Raw genomic sequence first — 19244 nt, forward strand, 5'->3', positions numbered from 1 at the left:
TGTGTTACTGGTTCGATATATGAGGATATCGCCGCACTTTGAGTAGGTTAACTATTGTTTTATATCTCAACTGCACTATTTGAGATGTAACAGAGGAAACTTTTATTGGCCTCTTTGTGCGGTTGCTATTTTGAGCCACCTACTGACCTGTTATGGTCTGCTGTGGGTGTTTGCTAGCCGTCATTGTCCTTGAGACGCTGTTGGCAACGTAGTCAATGACGCGTGATTTCCGAGGGCGGTATCCCCTGTGTGAGCGTCATTTGACGTGTTCTTTGGTTTTACTGCGCATGCGCGAGCTATATAAAATGGCGCTCTCCATAGCTAACAGCGCGGCACACGCTTTGTGAGTCCGTCTATAATGGACGTATATGGTGAGTGTACTTGTGATCCTTGAATGTCGTATGTTCATATGTAGACTCTGGGTTTGCTTAGTTTTGTTAATTATATTACAGTCCATGAGGGCGCAATATTTTCGTTCATATGAAAAAGAGGACGATGTGCAGAGTATTAAGAGAAGAATTTTCCCTGATGAGTATCTGAATAATACGAAACGCGTAGGAGTTATGCGTTCTCTGCCTTAACAGTTATAAAGTAACAGGAAGGTATTATATGGTATTTATGAAGCCTCCAGATGGTGACCTATAACCTTTACCGGTCGTTTTGATGCCCATTATCCTGTATACGGTAAGATTCCTGGCTTTGTTTATAAGTGGGACCCATGCTATGTTGAAGGTGGGATCCCTGCTGTAATACAAGTACTTACTGTGATCAGAAGTCCCACTATTTTGAAACCCGACCACCACACAAAAAAGGCGGATCCTTATGTGGGTGGTTAAGGAGTATATATATCCTAATTCTATGTGGATTGTTGGGACGGTTCTGTATTAGTGTGCCGGACACCTAGCCGATTCGAGCTTGGTGGCCAGTTTGGGTGGGTGTCTTTGTTTTTATGACACGTTTTTATTTAATGACCTTTGTGGAGACTCGGGGCTCAGTGGGTGCTCTTGTCCACTAAAACCCGCCGCCTTTAGAAAGACAGCGTGGCTCAGGGCTCATCCCAACTGAACGCCGGCCTCCTTAACCGTGGGCGTAACACTACTCAGACAATACAGGGTGAGAGAACCACAATGATTAGACTTTATTGGGTCCCCAAACAATTAACAGCACATAACACATAACCAGCAAAACACACAAATGTAACAGGCAACAGAGTCTCACCCTTCCGCTGGCTCACCAGGGATTTAGAATGTCCTTGCCTCACAGGTTCCAGGGCTACTTACTCCAATACAGCAGCACCCCGCTTTCAGCGGGCACCCACCGTGTCTGGAATAACGCCAGATTTAGGAAGCTGGCTGAGGTCTGCAAAGTCTGTAACAGGTGACTGAACTGTCCCAACCTGAGTGTCCTCCTTAGGTAGTCCTGGTTTGATGTTACAATCCTGGCAGCCGGAGTCGAAATCCCTAGGCTGTGGATATGGTCTCCAACCGGAACCGGAGTCCCTAGATTGAAGCCATAAGATATCCTGATCCTCTAGTCAGCTCCTGAGAGCTTAGACTGGATCCATCAGCATCCATCAACAACCTGGTGGCTCAAAGAAGTCCCTTTTATAGCCACAGCCTTCCACTTAGATACACTGCGTCCTCATCGATTGGCTGGACAAGAGCGCCTCTCCCATTGGATGAATCTCAAGCTTCATGGACAATGTTCATCCAAATGAAGTCTACAGAAAGACTGAGGGTATACATGTAGTCTGGGAGTCATCAACTAGACAATGGCTACTAAGGTAATCACATTAGCAATACACACCTACAATACAATGATTACTGGAAAAGTCTGTAGAAACCATACGTCTGGCTTTCAGTGGCCAACACAATTACATGAGTCAACAAGAGTCTTGTAAAAACAATGAGGGACTTATCCCCCGTCTATAAACAATATATCTTCCTGTCTGGCTGAATGTTAAGAAACTTTAACCCATGAGAGTCCATCTCGTCACATTCCTCCCCCTTCTTAATATTAGCCAGACATGATAGGCTTCCGATCATCCTTCTCCTCTTAACGGCATTGTCCTTTTTAATGGTGAGGTCAGCAAAAGAGGCTTGCATCTATACACCTCCCCCTGATTACCTCCCCCAAGTTGAGGAGCCATATTGTGGACAAGCACTAAGGCGGGGTCCATGAGTTGGGCCTGCACAAATCTCCCACTATCAATCCTCCCCCAGTCAATAGCCACAGTGTGGTTAGGCTTACTCACGGTTCTTGGCTCAGAAATGGATGATGGAGACCGGGAATGCAAACCATCCCTGGAAAAGATGTTAGAAAGATCCACATCAGGGTCCTGCTTGGCTTGGAGGTGGGTGATGGCTGCTTCAAACTGACTGGATAGTCCTTGTCCTAGGTCATTCTCCAAAATGACTGGTGTGAGCAGGTAATCCCCAAGTCCCACTTTCACTTCCCTTTGAGTGGAATCTGAAACAACAGGCTTGGTGGGGCCATCTATGAACCCCACTTCAACTTTCTCCTGGCTAGTCCTCGAAACAACAGGTGTGGGGAGGCTGTCCATAAACTCCATATGGACCTCTTCCTGGTCAGACCCCAAAGTAACTGGTGTGGGGACGGTGTCCATAAGCTCCATATCAGCCTTGCTCTGGTCAGTCTCCACAATGTCAGGTATGGGGAGGCTGTTAACAATCCCCACATCGATCACTTCCTGGTTGGTCCCCAAAATACCAGGTGTGGGGAGGCTGTCCACAAGCTCCACCTCGACCTCTCCCTGGTCGGTCCTTAGGTCTAACTGCACACATTCCAGAGGAATGTCTGAGCGCTGGCCCTCAGCCAGGGAGATGGATAATTGGGAATCTGGTACAGGGTCTTCTGGGGAAACAATAACTGGGCTTACCAGAGTAATGGAGGAACCAGTGTCTCGTAGTCCCTGGCTCTTGACCGGCTGAGCTGGTAGATGGGCTCCAAGCATGCGGCCTCGGTTTTGGAGACAATCTATCTATATGTCCATGGCGCCCACATGTATAACAGCGCCATAGATTGGGCGAGTCACAGGCCCTGTTTGTAGTCCTTTGTTTTGTCGCAGCTTCTGCTGGGTAGCGGGACCATCCTTCTCGACCGGCTGGTGCTTGCAGTACGGCAGCTGGAATCCCATAAACATATTCCAGAACCCAAGCCCTCTCTTCTCTTGAGGATCTAGGCCCCAATGCATCCAACAACGCTGTGGCTTAGGCCATTTTGGACAAAGTTGATTTCCGATTGTCACTAGATCCATGATGTGGCACATAGTTTAAATCCTCTGAGTCAATATCGACGGGATCCTCATCGTCCTCTGCATCATTCTGGGCATCCTAACGGACTAATTTCTGGATCAAGTCTGACCGAGTCTCAGCGTTCCAGTAGATAATCTTTCGCCTCTGGCACAGACCCTGTAGCATCCATTTACTGCAGCGGTCGTAACTCCTCTCTTGTCATTGTCCCATGGCTGAGCTGGTGGGGTTGGACATGGCAGCGTCCGAAACCTGAATGCCTCCCCTATGGCCTGCTGGGTGTGCTTATGTGCCTCCCTGGTTGTTGAGCCCTGGACGGTGTCCACGAACACCAGTCCGCTGCAGCTCCCCTGGGTAAACCAGGCTGAGTAGTATCCCACCGCTGCCACCAATTGTGGAGACACGGGGCTCAGTGGGTGCTCTCGTCCACTAAAACCCGCCGCCTTTAGAAAGACAGCGTGGCTCAGGGCTCATCCCAACTGAACGCCGGCCTCCTTAACCATGGGCGTAACACTACTCAGACAATACAGGGTGAGGGAACCACAATAATTAGACTTTATTGAATCCCCAAACAATTAACAGCACATAACACATAACCAGCAAAACACACAAATGTAACACGCAACAGAGTCTCACCCTTCCGCTGGCTCACCAGGGATTTAGAATGTCCTTGCCTCACAGGTTCCAGGGCTACTTACTCCAATACAGCAGCACCCCGCTTTCGGCGGGCACCCACCGTGACTGGAATAACGCCAGATTTAGGAAGCTGGCTGAGGTCTGCAAAGTCTGTAACAGGTGACTGAACTGTCCCAACCTGAGTGTCCTCCTTAGGTAGTCCTGGTTTGATGTTACAATCCGGGCAGCCGGAGTCGAAATCCCTAGGCTGTGGATATGGTCTCCAACCGGAACCGGAGTCCCTAGATTGAAGCCATAAGATATTCTGATCCTCTAGTCAGCTCCTGAGAGCTTAGACTGGATCCATCAGCATCCATCAACTACCTGCTTGCTCAAAGAAGTCCCTTTTATAGCCACAGCCTTCCACTTAGATACACTGCGTCCTCATCGATTGGCTGGACAAGAGCGCCTCTCCCATTGGATGAATCTCAAGCTTCATGAACAATGTTCATCCAAATGAAGTCTACAGAAAGACTGAGGGTATACATGTAGTCTGGGAGTCATCAACTAGACAATGGCTACTAAGGTAATCACATTAGCAATACACACCTACAATATAATGATTACTGGAAAAGTCTGTAGAAACAATACGTCTGGCTTTCAGTGGCCAACACAATTACATGAGTCAACAAGGGACTTATCCCCCGTCTATAAACAATATATCTTCCTGTCTGGCTGAATGTTAAGAAACTTTAACCCATGAGAGTCCATGTCGTCACAACTCTCTTGGTCAATTTTTAACCCCTTAACGACCCATGACGTACTGGGTACGTCATGGATCGTGTGCCGGTAAGCCCCGCCCCCTGCCGTCGGCAGGCGCCCACGATCAGCGCACATATCAGCTGTTATCAACAGCTGACATGTGTGCCTGCTATCCATTAACCCCTTACATTTCGCTGCCAAAATCTGGCAGCGATATGTATATGGGCGCCGCCATGACAGTCACTTACCCCGCCCCCGCCGGAAGTCACGTGACATGATCATGTGACTTTCGGTGGTTGCCATGATAGCTACAGGCGTCATCACATGACCCTGTGCTAACATGACTCACTTCCTCTCAATGCCGGAATACAGCTGGCATTGAAAGTAAAGCAGCAAATCTGCAGTTCTCAGCTCTGTAGCTGAGATCTGCAGATAGTGCAGAGCGATCGGATTGCTGATCGCTATAGCCCCCTAGGTGGACTAGTAAAATAAAAAAAAAAGTAAAAAAAAGTTTTAAAAAATTAAAAGTTCAAATCACCCCCCATTCGCCCCATTGAAAATAAAGGGTTAAAAAAATACAAAATACACACATATTTGGTATCGCCACATTCAGAAATGCCCGATCTATCAAAATATAAAATCAATTAATCTGATCAGTAAACTGCGTAGCGGCAAAAAAATTCCAAACGCCAAAATTACGTTTTTTGGTCGCCGCAAATTTTGCGCAAAATGCAATAACAGGCGATCAAAACGTAACATCTGCGCAAAAATTGTACCGTTAAAAACGTCATGTCGAGACGCAAAAAATAAGCCATCACTGAGCCTCAGATCCAGAAAAATAAGAACGCTACGGGTTTTGGAATATGGCGCAAAACGTGCGCCACGTTTTTTGGACAAGCTTGTGAATTTTTAACCCCTTAGATACAAGTAAACCTATACATGTTTGGTGTCTACAAACTCGCACTGACCTGAGGCATCACATAGATATCTCAGTTTTACCATATAGTGAACACAGTGAATAAAATATCCCAAAAACTATTGTACGATCACACTTTTTTTGCAATTTTTCCGCACTTGGAATTTTTTTGCCGTTTTCCAGTACACTATATGGTAAAACTTATGGTTTCATTTAAAAGTACAACTCGTCCCGCAAAAAACAAGCCCTCATATGGCAAGATTGATGGAAAAATAAAAAAGTTACGCCTCTCGGAAGAAGGGGAGCAAAAAACAAAAACTCAAAAACGGAAAGTGCCGGGGGGCTGAAGGGGTTAATGAACACATTAAAAGTTATATTTTAGGCCTTGTTCTTTCAAGTACCGTATTTTTCGGACTATAAGACCCCCATCCTGCTCATAAAATAGCCCCATTCTGCTCATATAATAGCCCCATCCTGCTCATAATATACCCCCATCCTGATATATGGCCTGTATCCTGTGGCACATAAAAAAATATAAACGTTTATATTCACCTTTCCTCACTCCATGCAGCATGGATCATCTTCCTCTCTGTCTCAGCTGCAGCGCCGCTGAGTGGAGCCATCACCGTGTGTGGAGCCATCCCCTGCAGCATCGCAATATCTTCCTGTCTGTCCCGGTCAGCTGATCTGTGTGGACGTTAGCGGCGTGCACAGCGATGACGTCATCGCTGTGCTCACCGCTTTCTACACAGATCAGCTGACCGGGACAGACAGGAAGATATCGCGAAGCTGCAGACAACGCTGACTGCTCTACACACGGTGACTGCTCTACACACGGTGACTGCTCTACACACGGTGACTGCTCTACACACGGTGACTGCTCTACACACGGTGACTGCTCTACACACGGTGACTGCTCTACACACGGTGACTGCTCTACACACGGTGACGGCTCTACACACGGTGACGGCTCTACACACGGTGACGGCTCTACACACGGTGACGGCTCTACACACGGTGACGGCTCTACACACGGTGACGGCTCTACACACGGTGACGGCTCTACACACGGTGACGGCTCTACACACGGTGACGGCTCTACACACGGTGACGGCTCTACACACGGTGACGGCTCTACACACGGTGACGGCTCTACACACGGTGACGGCTCTACACACGGTGACGGCTCTACACACGGTGACGGCTCTACACACGGTGACGGCTCTACACACGGTGACGGCTCTACACACGGTGACGGCTCTACACACGGTGACGGCTCTACACACGGTGACGGCTCTACACACGGTGACGGCTCCACACACGGTGACGGCTCTACACACGGTGACGGCTCCACACACTGTGACGTGTGAGTGCACTGATTCACTGCACCCCGCGCTGATAATGATTCACGAGGGCAGTGAATACAGCCGCACATGATCACTCCAGGCTGTAGTTGCCAGGGGTGATCATGCGGGCAGGCTGTTTAATATGCGCGCAGTCCCCGCCCATCACCCCGCCCACCTGTCAGCGCTGACTTCAGAGCTGAGAGATGATGGGTGGAAGGATGGGCGTGCATATTAAATGAGCGGGCCCACGTGGTCACGGCAGGCTGCTGCAGCCTGCTCGTGCCCCCGATGAGCCGCTCCACCGCAGCACCCTCATTCCCCGCAGCCACATTCAGACCATAAGACGCACCCCCCACTTTTCCCCAACATTTGTGGGGAAAAAAGTGCGTGTTATGGTCCGAAAAATACGGTAATCTGTCACCCTCTAACTATTTTTTCTGGAATAAGACATTTAATTGCATATCTGAACGTATAAATTTATTCCACTTTGTAGGACCTGCATAACCATATAGATGGTTTAGGAAGGTTGATCCTAGTGATAGATTCTCTGTCGTTTATGATATGGCTCATAAATGGCTTTACTCTACTTAGCCAGTATGAGTGGAACGAACCTTTTCTTGAATCCATTGAGAAAATACAAATGGGCTAATTTCAACCTTTCATACTTGCTCATTAGCTTAAGTCCCAGTCCCTTCCTACATGGCTAATAACTCTCTAAGGGTATTCTTACATGGAGTTTTCTTTTTTATTGAAGTTTGGAACGGATTCCCATAAAAACTCTTACAAAATAGGACTTCAAGTATTCTTGGAATAAAAAGTGCTGTTTTTTGTTTTTGCTTTTCCACATGGGGTATTTCTGCTAGAAAATAAACACCCCAAACACACAAATGTGCCCAAAAACCTTTTTTTTTCTAGCATCATTTTTCAGACCAAGAAATCTACTTAAATCTCTGATACTCTCACATCAGATCTGGAAAGCACTGTTAGCAACTCAACAAATTGGACAGTTTGGACGATATCACGATATTAGGGTCCGCTACTGTAATGAAGAATCCTTAGGACCAAGATAAGATGAAGGGTTTTTAATTCCTCAACTCTGGACTAGCATCTTTTTCAAGTGATTAAGGGCTAGTACAGAACAATATCTCCCAGTAAGATCTGTGCACATAAAGCTGGGGTTGACTTGGTATTTTCACTATACACAAATTGTAAAAGTTACAGGAATTTGTCATGCATCTGACACTGAGGTGTGCTCTGTTCATAAGTCTTGCTAACACAGTGCTATTTCATCCATTTATACCTTTTCTTTCTTTAGAAAATATTCATGGATCTTGTTTTGAGAAAAATCTGATAAAATACTTCACCGAACTTGGCTTTAAGGATATTATGCATCAGTAAAAATACTGCTCTAGAAACAAAAGGCCAGTTCATAGTATCAGTTACATGGATTGTGGGCTAAAAATAATATTGTACATGTTTCTGCTTTCATGTCACAGCTATACATAAGTGAGGAAAACAGAAGGGCGAATGAATATGATTTCAAGAAAGCACTTGATTTTCTAGAGTATATCAATGAGGTAAGATCACATTTTTACATGGTTGTAAGTAGTTTTCATATAACTTTGTAACCCGTTTGGGCAGCACTTACCTTGTGTTCAGAAGTTGCAGCCGCATTACATTTTTGTTTTTACCATGATTTTGGAAAATTGCTGTAAAATGTTGCATATTTTCCTCAATTATGACAAAAAGCACAATGTGGCGCAATTCGTGAATGCAACCCTAATAAACCAAATAGAAGGTAATATAATAATTATTTGGTAGTTCTACTGATAATAATTGACTGACTGTTTTTTGCGGTTATTTTTGCATCATCATCATCTATTGTGATAAATGTAGTTTACAAAAGATTTTGAAAGCCAATAATCAATCCCCAAATAAATTAAGAACAAGATAACTGGAAAAATTAGCACTCACATGCTACTGCCTTTTATCTGACATGTCTGATTCATTAAAATATGTGTGCAACTAAGTGAAACGGTCGCTCTGACTCTTCCATGCCCCTCCATGGCATAAGCAACACTGTTCTTGAGTAATCTGGGCCTTTGTGTCCCTGCTGTTTCTCCCATAAATTAGTAGGATGGTTTATAATTATAAAGGAGTGATTTTAGGGTATTGTTGCATATACAATAGTCTTGTAAATTCCACTAAACCCCTTTTTTGCAAAGCCACCCTGACGAAGGTTCATCTCCATGAATTCTAACTTGCATGGCAATCCCAGGGACCTCTAAGACTGGCCATGTTAAAAAACATCAAAAGTAATAGCTGAGCTAAAGTCAGGGAGCCCACCAAAGGAAACTTTAAAGGGAACCTGTCAACAGACATTTTTCAATTAACCTAAAAGATTCCCCTTCTGCAGCTCCTGGGCTGCATTCTAGAAAGGTTCCTGTTGCTATTGTGCCCCCTTTGAGACCTAAATAAATACTTTATGAAGTCTTACCTTTTTGTATGCAAATGTTTTTTTATGGTCACAGTGGCAGGCTGTCTTGCGTCCGTTATTCACCTTCTGCCGCTTTACGCCGTCCCCCATTGCTCATTTCCATACATAAGGATGCCGTCCAGTGCTCCCCAGGTCTTGTGCATGCCCAGTGGCACTATCGCAGGACAGCACTGTGTAAAGTGTGACCGCTGCTGAGGTGATTGCGCAGGCGCGAGATTATGGGTGGCGCTGTGATTGTCATCAGCAGCGTCATCCAAGTTCCCGCCCATAATCTCGTGCCCGCGCTTTTCCCACTGCCTCCACCGTTATGCGCAAGCGCAGGCCGTATGAACCCACGTCACCTATTACCGCAGGCGCGAGATTATGGGCGGGTACTTGGATGACGCTGCTGATGACAATCACAGCGCCGCCCATAATCTCGCGCCTGCGGTAATAGGTGACGTGGGTTCATTTGGCCAGCGCTTGCGCCTAACGGTGGCAGTGGGAAAAGCGCGGGCACGAGATTATGGGCGGGTACTTGGATGACGCTGCTGATGACAATCACAGCGCCACCCATAATCTCGTACCTGCGCAATCACCTCACCAACGGTCACACTTTACACAGTGCTGTCCCGCGATAGTGCCACTGGGCAAGCGCGAGACCTCGGGAGCACTGGGCGGCGTCCTCATGTATGGAAATGAGCAATTGTGGACGGCGTAAAGCGGCAAGAGGCGAATAACGGACGTAAGACAGCCCGCCCCCGTGACCATAAAAAAACATTTGCATACAAAAAGGTAAGACTTTATAAAGTATTTATTTAGGTCTCAAAGGGGGCACAATAGCAACAGGAACCTTTCTAGAATGCAGCCCAGGAGCTGCAGAAGGGGAATCTTATTTATTGCGAAATTTCTGCTGACAGGTTCCCTTTAAAACACTAAAAGGAGTGTAAGCTTAAAAAGGACCTTTTTGTTTAGTTTTCAATTCCACATTTATATCTTTTTCCACATTATGGGCTGTTTTATTCATAGCTGATTGAAGTTCAGAATGTTGTGGCCCTAACTGCTGTAAAGATAATTATTAAGTCAGTTCAAAATTCCATCTAAATGAAAAATGTGAGTGGTCATATTATCAATCATGGCTTTGGTAGAGGGCCTCAACTTCCATGCCTGGACATCTACAGAAAATTGCATTTAAGTGAGTGTAAAGGCCACGTCACACTAAGCAACATCGCTGGCAACATCGCTGCTGAGGCACGACTTTTGTGACGTAGCAGCGATGTTGCTAGTGATGTCGCTGTGTGTGACATCCAGCAACAACCTGGCCCCTGCTGTGAGGTCGCTGGTTGTTGCTGAATGTCCTGGACCATTTTTTCGTTGTTGCTCTCCCGCTGTGAAGCACACATCGCTGTGTATGACAGTGAGAGAGCAACAACTGAATGTGCAGGCAGCAGGAGCCGGCTTCTGCGGACGCTGGTAACCACGGTAAACATCGGGTAACCAAGAAGCCCTTACCTTGGTTACCCGATATTTACCTTCGTTACCAGAGTCCGCCGCTCTCACGCTGCCAGTGCCTGCTCCCTGCTCTCTGCACACGTAGCCGGAGTACATATTGGGTAATTAACCCGATGTGTACTGTGGCTAGGAGTGCAGGGAGCCGGCACTGGCAGCGTGAGAGCGGCGGACGCTGGTAACGAAGGTAAATATCTATATGCGCGCGGCCATGTTTTTTACTTACCGCCGCCCCCACCGGAAGTCACGTGAGTGATCACGTGACGTTCGGTGGTTGCCAGCGTAGCACAGGGTCATGTGATGACGCCTGCAGCTACGAAGTTTCACTTTCGTTTTTCCTCGGCCGGGAGCAGAGGGAAAAAGAAAGTGACTATTTCTGCTGTTTACAGCTGTATAGCTGTGATCAGCAGATAGCGATCAGCGATCGGATTGCTGATCGCTATAGCCCCCTAGGGGGACTAGTAAAATAAAATAAAAAAAAGTAAAAAAAAAGTTTTAAAAAAGTAAAAAAAAACAAAAAACTAAAAGTTCAAATCCCCCCCTTTTACCCCCATTGAAAATTAAACTGTTAAAAAAAAAAATAAATATACACATATTTGGTATCGCCGCGTTCAGAAATGCCCGATCTATCAAAATATAAAATCAATTAATCTGATTGGTAAACTGCGTAGTGCGAAAAAAATTCCAAATGCCAAAATTACGTTTCTTGGTCACCGCAAGTTTTACGCAAAATGCAATAACAGGCGATCAAAACGTAGCATCTGCGCAAAAATGCTAAAATTAGAAACATCAGCTCGAGACGCAAAAAATAATCAGTCACTGAGCCATAGATCCCAAAAAATGAGAACTCTACGGGTTTCGGAAAATGGCGCAAAACGTACACCACTTTTATTGGACAAGCTTGTGAATTTTTTTTAACCCCTTAGATACACGTAAACCTATACATGTTTGGTGTCTACAAACTCGCACCGACCTCAGGCATCATACCATATAGTGAACACCGTGAATAAAACATCCCAAAAACTATTGTGCCATCACACTTTTTTTGCAATTTTTCCACACTTGGAATTTTTTTGCTGCTTTCAAGTACACCATATGGTAAAACTTATGGTTTTGTTTAAAAGTACAACTTGTCCCGCAAAAAACAAGCCCTCATATGGCAAGATTGACAGAAAAATAAAAAAGTTACGGCTCTCGGAAGAAGGGGAGCAAAAACGGAAAGTGCCCCGGGGCTGAAGGGGTTAAATATATTACCAGTAAAGTCCCAAACATTTACATAGATCTACATATGACCTGTGGTAATACATTAATTGTAAAGTATAGTCCAAACATTTAATTATATCATAGGCTTTATTAAACAAACATGAGAGTAAAATACTACAAAGGTATGAACTCCTTTAAAAACATGATAAAATGAAAAAATACAGTTGACCGTAATGAAATACCTCCTCAGACATATATAGGTAGTAATGCAGAAATATACAATACTATAAATATACAAGACTATATTTTGCAATCAATGCATTACCACAGGTCATATATAGATCTATGATCACTGTGAAAGGGCTGCTGGAGATTCATGGTAAACAAAATCAAAGCTGGAAATGGTTGGGGTTAAATTCTGCATTGCAGCTATGAAGTGACCAGAAATAATATTAAACAAGAGATACCAGCGCTCAGGGGCAGTGGACAAACAGTTAATGCTGCAGAGTGAGTTAAGGCCACGTCTCACTAAGCAACATCGCTAGCAACATCGCTGCTGAGGCACGACTTTTGTGACGCAACAGCGATGTTGCTAGCGATGTTGCTGTGTGTGACATCCAGCAACAACCTGGCCCTTGCTGTGAGGTCGCTGGTTGTTGCTAAATGTCCTGGACCATTTTTTCGTCGTTGCGCTCACGCTGTGAAGCACACATCGCTGTGTGTGACAGCGAGAGAGCAACAACTGAATGTGCAGTGAGCAGGGAGCCGGCTTCTGCGAACGCGGGTAAGGTAACCAATGTAAATATCAGGTAACCTAGAAGCCCTTTCCTTGGTTACCCGATATTTACCTTCATTATCAGCGTCCGCAGCTCTCACGCTGTCAGTGCCGGCTCCCTGCTCCCTGCACACATAGCCAGACTACACATCGGGTAATTATCCCGATGTGTATTCTGTCTAGGAGTGCAGGGAGCCAGCGCTAAGCGGTGTGCGCTGGTAACCAAGGTAAATATCGGGTTGGTTACCCGATATTTACCTTAGTTACCAAGTGCAGCATCGCTTCCACGCGTCGCTGGGGGCTGGTCACTGGTTGCTGGTGGTGAGATCTGCCTGTTTGACAGCTCACCAGCAACCCATGTAGTGACGCTCCAGCGATCCCTGCCAGGTCAGGTTGCTGGTGGGATCACTGGAGCGTCGCTTAGTGTGACGGTACCTTAAGTGTGACGGTACAGTTAATCTATGGGCTGACAGTGTCTGGAGCTGTACTGTGTGTAGGCTTTAATCCGCTTTGGAGCTGCTAATAGTAAACACACTCTGCGTGAGAGTGAATGAAATAATTGAGATAATTACCGTAGTAACAAAAGAATATAGCGCACACAAAGTGATAAAGTGAGGGTAAGTACAATTTAAACACAATTTTAAATGGTTTTAAATGAATGGGAACAACTTACTTGTTATAAGTGATAACAGTAAATGCGGATGAGTAGACGTGAATCCTTATCTGACCAGCGTGGACCTCTGCTGAGATGGCGTGTTTCAGGATGGCTGAGTTGCAGAATTGCAGCTGCTTCTTCCCAGTGGGTGCGAGGACTTGCGGTGTGCTGCGGGCAGGCTTCACGGGGTAAGATGTGACCCAGTGGAAGGGGGAAGCAAGTCAAAGCTGGTGTCTGTATCCAGGAGCCCTGGCCGACGGCTTCCTTGAATACTTAGACGCGTGCGTGTGGAGGAGCGCGTGACGTCACAGGGCTCAGGACAGGCTACGGAAGCCTGTAGCGGGCAAAAGTGGTCCCAACGCATTTGAGGTGCAAAACGTGCCTCCTTCGTCAAGGGTTGACCGCCCATGGTCATACTGCATCTTTATGCTCATTATCCCAATGGAAACCGGCCAAAGATGATTAGGAAAATTAGGTAAATTAGCCAGTATCAGTAAGAATGTGGAGCCCATCAATAGGGCATTAAAATATGGATCAGAGAGGGCCTCCCACCCTGCAGTGTCCCAAATTTGGAACAAGAATGGGTACACACAGTAGCGCACTTAAGATGGTATTTCTGTGTTGACACTTAATGTGCATATTGGACAGTTAGTTACAGTTAGATTCAATATGAAGGAAGTTTTTTATTTTATTTTGGTTTTGTTTTATGTTGAGCGTGTCACAAATTGTGTTTACATAAAATACCAATAAAAATCCAATAAAATGTGTCCAAACGCAGGTAAGGACAGGAATTATTATTTTAATATTAAAAACAAAAAGTGAAATGCAAGGAGATATTTATTAAAGTGAAATAAAATGAAATAAAATACGTGAGACCGTGTATCTCTGTGAAAAAATATATATAAATATATAGGAAAAAATGTATAGGAAAAAAGTAAATAAATGTTTATGAAAAATGTATTTATGAATTTACCGTATTTTTCACTTTATAAGACGCACCCCCAAATTTGGTGAAGGAAAAGAGAATGTTTTTTTTAATGTTAAATTGGGTCCATCTTATAATGCCAGTGTCCCTCTAACAAATCATATAGGGTATATGTCCCTCATGGCCCCCCATCCTAAAATTAGCCCCCTTAATCTGGATATGGCCCCCTTATATTGAATATAGCCCCCTTGTGATGGCACACGTTCCCCTGTGCTGCCTATGGCCCCCTATGGATTGCATACATTCCCCTGTGCTGCCTATGGTCCCCTATGGATTGCACACGTTCCCCTGTGGTCCCCTATGGATTGCATATGTTTCCCTGTGCTGCCTATGGTCCCCTATGGATTGTACACGTTCCCCTGTGTTGCCTATGGTCCCCTATGGATTGCATATGTTACCCTGTGCTGCCTATGGCCCCCTATGGATTGCACACGTTCCCCTGTGTTAGATAGAGCCCCCATGCTGCTGCCCATGGCCCCTATATAGATCGCACAAGTCCCCCTGTGTTAGATATCGCCCCCATAGTGCTGCCCATGGCCCCTATATAGATCGCACAAGTCCCCCTGTGTTAGATATTGCCCCCAGGCTGCTGCCCATAGTAAAATAACACACTTTCCTTACCTCCTCCAGCGCTGAGCTCCCTCCGTGCTTCTGTCCCTCCAATTCCTGGTTCTAGTGCCGGTCTTGTGATCGGCACAGCAGACTGAGATCTCTGCGTGCCTGATCACAGTGGAAGCAGGGACACGGGGAGAAACGCTGGAGGGGGTAAGTAAAGCTTTTTTTATTTTAGAATGAGCAGCAGCCTGGGGGCCAAATCTAACACAGGGGGGACATGTGCGATCACAGGGGGGTGCAGAGACATTTAATATGCACCGCTGCCCCAGCCCCTCACTGCGGTGTGATTTCAGCACCACCGGAGATGGACAGCGGCTGTGCATATTATATGAGCAGGAGCAGGAGATCAAACGCTGCTGCCGCAGCGTTCACCTGCCCCCAGCAGCGCCCCCACCTCCCCTGGACCCTGCATTGTGTGTATATATATATCTATGTGTATATATGTATGTATATATATATATATATATATATATATATATATGCACATACATACACCCCCCCCCGTATATTCGGCTTATAAGACGCACCCCCTACTTTCCCCCAAAATTTGGGGGAACAAAAGTGCGTCTTATAAAGCGAAAAATACGGTATTTTTATTTATTTTTTTTGAGAATTTTTTTTTTTTTAAACATTTTTTATTACAATATTTATGAAAAATGAAGTAAAAATATATATATAGATATATTCATATATATAAATGTTTATGTAAAAAATCTTTCCACAAAAAAAGAAGTGTATCTGCATTAATAGCATTAATTGAAAGCGTATAATTCTAGTTCAACATAAAACAAAACCAAAATAAAACTTCCTTCATATTGAATCTAACTGTAACCAACTGTCCAATATGCACATTAAGTGTCAACACAGAAATTCCATCTTAAGTGCGCTACTGTGTGTACCCATTCTTGTTACAAACTTCGGACACTGCAGGGTGGGAGGCCCTCTCTGATCCATATTATAATGCCCTATTGATGGGCTCCACATTCTTACTGATACTGGCTAATTTACCTAATTTTCCTAATCATGTTTGGGCGGTTGCCATTGGGATAATGAGCATAAAGATGCAGTGTGACCATGGGCGGTCATCCCCTGACGAAGGAGGAGGCACGTTTTGCACCTCTGAAACGCGTTGGGACCCTTTTGCCCGCTACAGGCTTCCGTAACATGTCCTGACCCCTGTGACGTCACACGCTCCTCCACACGCATGCATCTAAGTATCCAAGGAAGCTGCCGGCCAGGGCTCCTGGATAACAGACGCCAGCTCTGACTTGCATCCCTTCCACTGGGTCACATCTTAACCCGTGAAGCCTGCCCGCAGCACACCGCAAGTCCTCGCACCCACTGGGAAGAAGCACCTGCAATTCTGCAACTCAGCCATCCTGAAACACGCCATCTCAGCAGCGGTCACGCTGGTCAGATAAGGATTCACATCTACTCATCCGCATTTACTGTTATCACTTATAACAATAAGTTGTCCCCATTCATTTAAAATTGTGTTTAAATTGTACTTGCCATCACATTGTGAGCGCTATAGTCTTTTGTTACTAAGAAATAATATAAGTTTACATTACCTCAAAACACATTTACAAAATAGTACTACACGTTGATTTATTAAATCTCCAGCCTCATCTCTTCTCGTTTTTACTAATCATAATAATAATAATAATATATATATATATATACATACTAGAAGGTTGCCCGATTCTAACGTATCGGGTAGTCTAGAATGTGTATGTAGGGTAGCAGATTGAATAATAATATAATCAGCAAGTCTTGAATAATGATGGTTCATTTCTTGCTCGTTGGTCTCCCGCTGTGCAGCACGCATCGGTGTATTTGACAGTGAGAGACCAACGATCTGAATGGGCAGGGAGCCGGCGTACACTGGTAACCATGTTACACAATTGGGTAACTATGCAAAGCACTTTGCTTAGTTACCCGATGTGTACCATGGTTACCAGCGTACGCCAGCTCAAGCACACATGTGCCGGGAGCCGGGGGTAAGGTGGTAACCATGGTACACATTGGGTAACTAATGAAAGCGCTTTCCATAGTTACAGGATTGTGTACCATTTGTTACCAGCGTACGTCGGTAAGCTGATAATCCTGGTACACATTGGGTAACTATGCAAAGCGACAGTGCTGGTTTATTTTTTGCTTGTTGGTCTCCTGCTGTGCAGCACGCATCGGCGTGTTTGACAGTGGGAGACCAATGATCTGAATGGGCAGAGAGCCGGGGTAAGCTAGTAACCATGGTACACATCGGGTAACTATGCAAAGTGGTTTCCATAGTTACACAATGTGTACACTGGTTAGCAGCGTACGCCGGCTCCGGCACACGTGTGCCGAGAGTCGGGGTAAGCTAGTAACCATGTTACACATTGGGTAACTAAGCAAACCGGTTTCTATAGTTACCCGATGTGTACCATGGTTACCAGCATACGCCGGCTCCGGCACACGTGTGCCGGGAGCCGGGGTAAGCTAGTGGTTTCACACATCCGACTTTTCTTGACTTTGTTGGATGCTGCGCGCCCCAGAGAAAATATGGGTCTTTTTAATAAAAATATTCTCTATATTTACTTCTCTCCAGCGATGTTGTCTCCGGCTCTGCTGCCTCCCGCTCCTTATCGCCGCTCATTATACTCACTGAATATTCAGTGCCCTGAGGAGCTGGAAGCAGGAACAGCGCTGGGGACTTCAGTGCCGGGGACCGCATCGCTGGGTGAGTGTACAGCAGAGTATGTGTGTGTGTGTGTGTGTACATGCATGTGCGCTATGTGTGTATGCGCACGGTGTATCCATGTGTGTCTGCTGTGTGTGTGTATGCATGCATGTGCGCTATGTGTGTATGCGCTCGGTGTATCTGTGTGTCTGCTATGTGTGTATACGTACTCAGTGGGTGTGTGTGTGTGTATACATGCATGTACGCTGTGTGTATGCGCTCGGTGTATCCATGTGTGTCTGCTGTGTGTGTATACATGCATGTGCGCTATGTGTGTATGCGCTCGGTGTATCTATGTGTGTATATGTGCTCAGTGTGTGTGTGTATACATGCATGTGCGCTGTGTGTATGCGCTCGGTGTATCCATGTGTGTCTGCTGTGTTTGTGTGTATATACATGCATGTGCGCTGTGTGTATGCGCCCAGTGTATACATGTGTGTCTGCTATGTGTGTATATGTGCTCAGTGTGTGTGTATACATGCATGTGTGCTATGTGTGTATGCGTCGGTGTATCCATGTGTGTCTGCTATGTGTGTTATATGTGCTCAGTGTGTGTGTGTGTATATACATGCATGTGCGCTGTGTGTATGCGCCCAGTGTATCCATGTGTGTCTGCTATGTGTGTATCTGTGCTCAGTGTGTGTGTGTGTGTGTGTGTGTGTGTGTATATACATGCATGTGCGCTGTGTGTATGCGCCCAGTGTATCCATGTGTGTCTGCTTTGTGTGTATATGTGCTCAGTGTGTGTGTGTATATACATGCATGTGTGCTATGTGTGTATGGGTCGGTGTATCCATGTGTGTCTGCTATGTGTGTGTGTGTGTGTGTAACAGTACACTGTACAGGAGAGTGGCTGCGCCGCAACTTCCTGGTCACATGAAAACACGTGATCGGAGGTTGTCGCGCGGCAACTGTAGTGTACACAGTGCACGGGAGCGCGCCGGATGCGACAAAGTGAAGAAAAGGTAAGCGACAGTGCTGACGTGTGCCGGGAGCCGGGGTAAGCTAGTAACCATCTTACACATCGGTAACTAAGGAAAGCGGTTTCTATAGTTACCCGATATGTACTATGGATACCAGCCTACGCCGGCTCCGGCACACGTGTGCTAGTGGCTTTTCTCCACTTTGTCTTGCGGTGTGGGCTTCGGGTGCTGCAGCAGTCACCTGGGTGTCGGGCGTCTCCGTGTGGGTTCGGGGAATGCGTGCGGTTGGACGGGGCCAGGGCGAGCATCCAATGCGTGAGGGGGCGGGGCCTGGCCAAGCGTCCAATGCGTGCAGGGTGCCAAGGTGAGCGGCCAATCCATGGGGGGCGGGGCCAGGGCGAGCCGAGCGGCCAATCCGTGCTGGGGGGGCAGGGCCATGCCGAGGCCAGCGGCCAATCCGCTGGTTGTCA

The 19244-nt window shown here is 46.1% G+C and overlaps 1 protein-coding gene across 2 annotated transcripts in view; it reads left to right on the forward strand.

The window, feature by feature from the left end:
- NUP133 (nucleoporin 133) overlaps positions 1–19244 on the forward strand; it is a 584654-nt gene that overhangs the window by 488124 nt on the left and 77286 nt on the right. For both annotated transcript variants that reach the window (XM_075339754.1, XM_075339755.1), the window contains exon 23: positions 8408–8488. In XM_075339754.1, the coding sequence (XP_075195869.1) occupies positions 8408–8488 (81 nt within the window). The remainder of the gene's footprint in view (positions 1–8407; positions 8489–19244) is intronic.

This window comes from Anomaloglossus baeobatrachus, chromosome 3, assembly GCF_048569485.1.
Source record: "Anomaloglossus baeobatrachus isolate aAnoBae1 chromosome 3, aAnoBae1.hap1, whole genome shotgun sequence".
NCBI lineage: Eukaryota > Metazoa > Chordata > Amphibia > Anura > Aromobatidae > Anomaloglossus > Anomaloglossus baeobatrachus.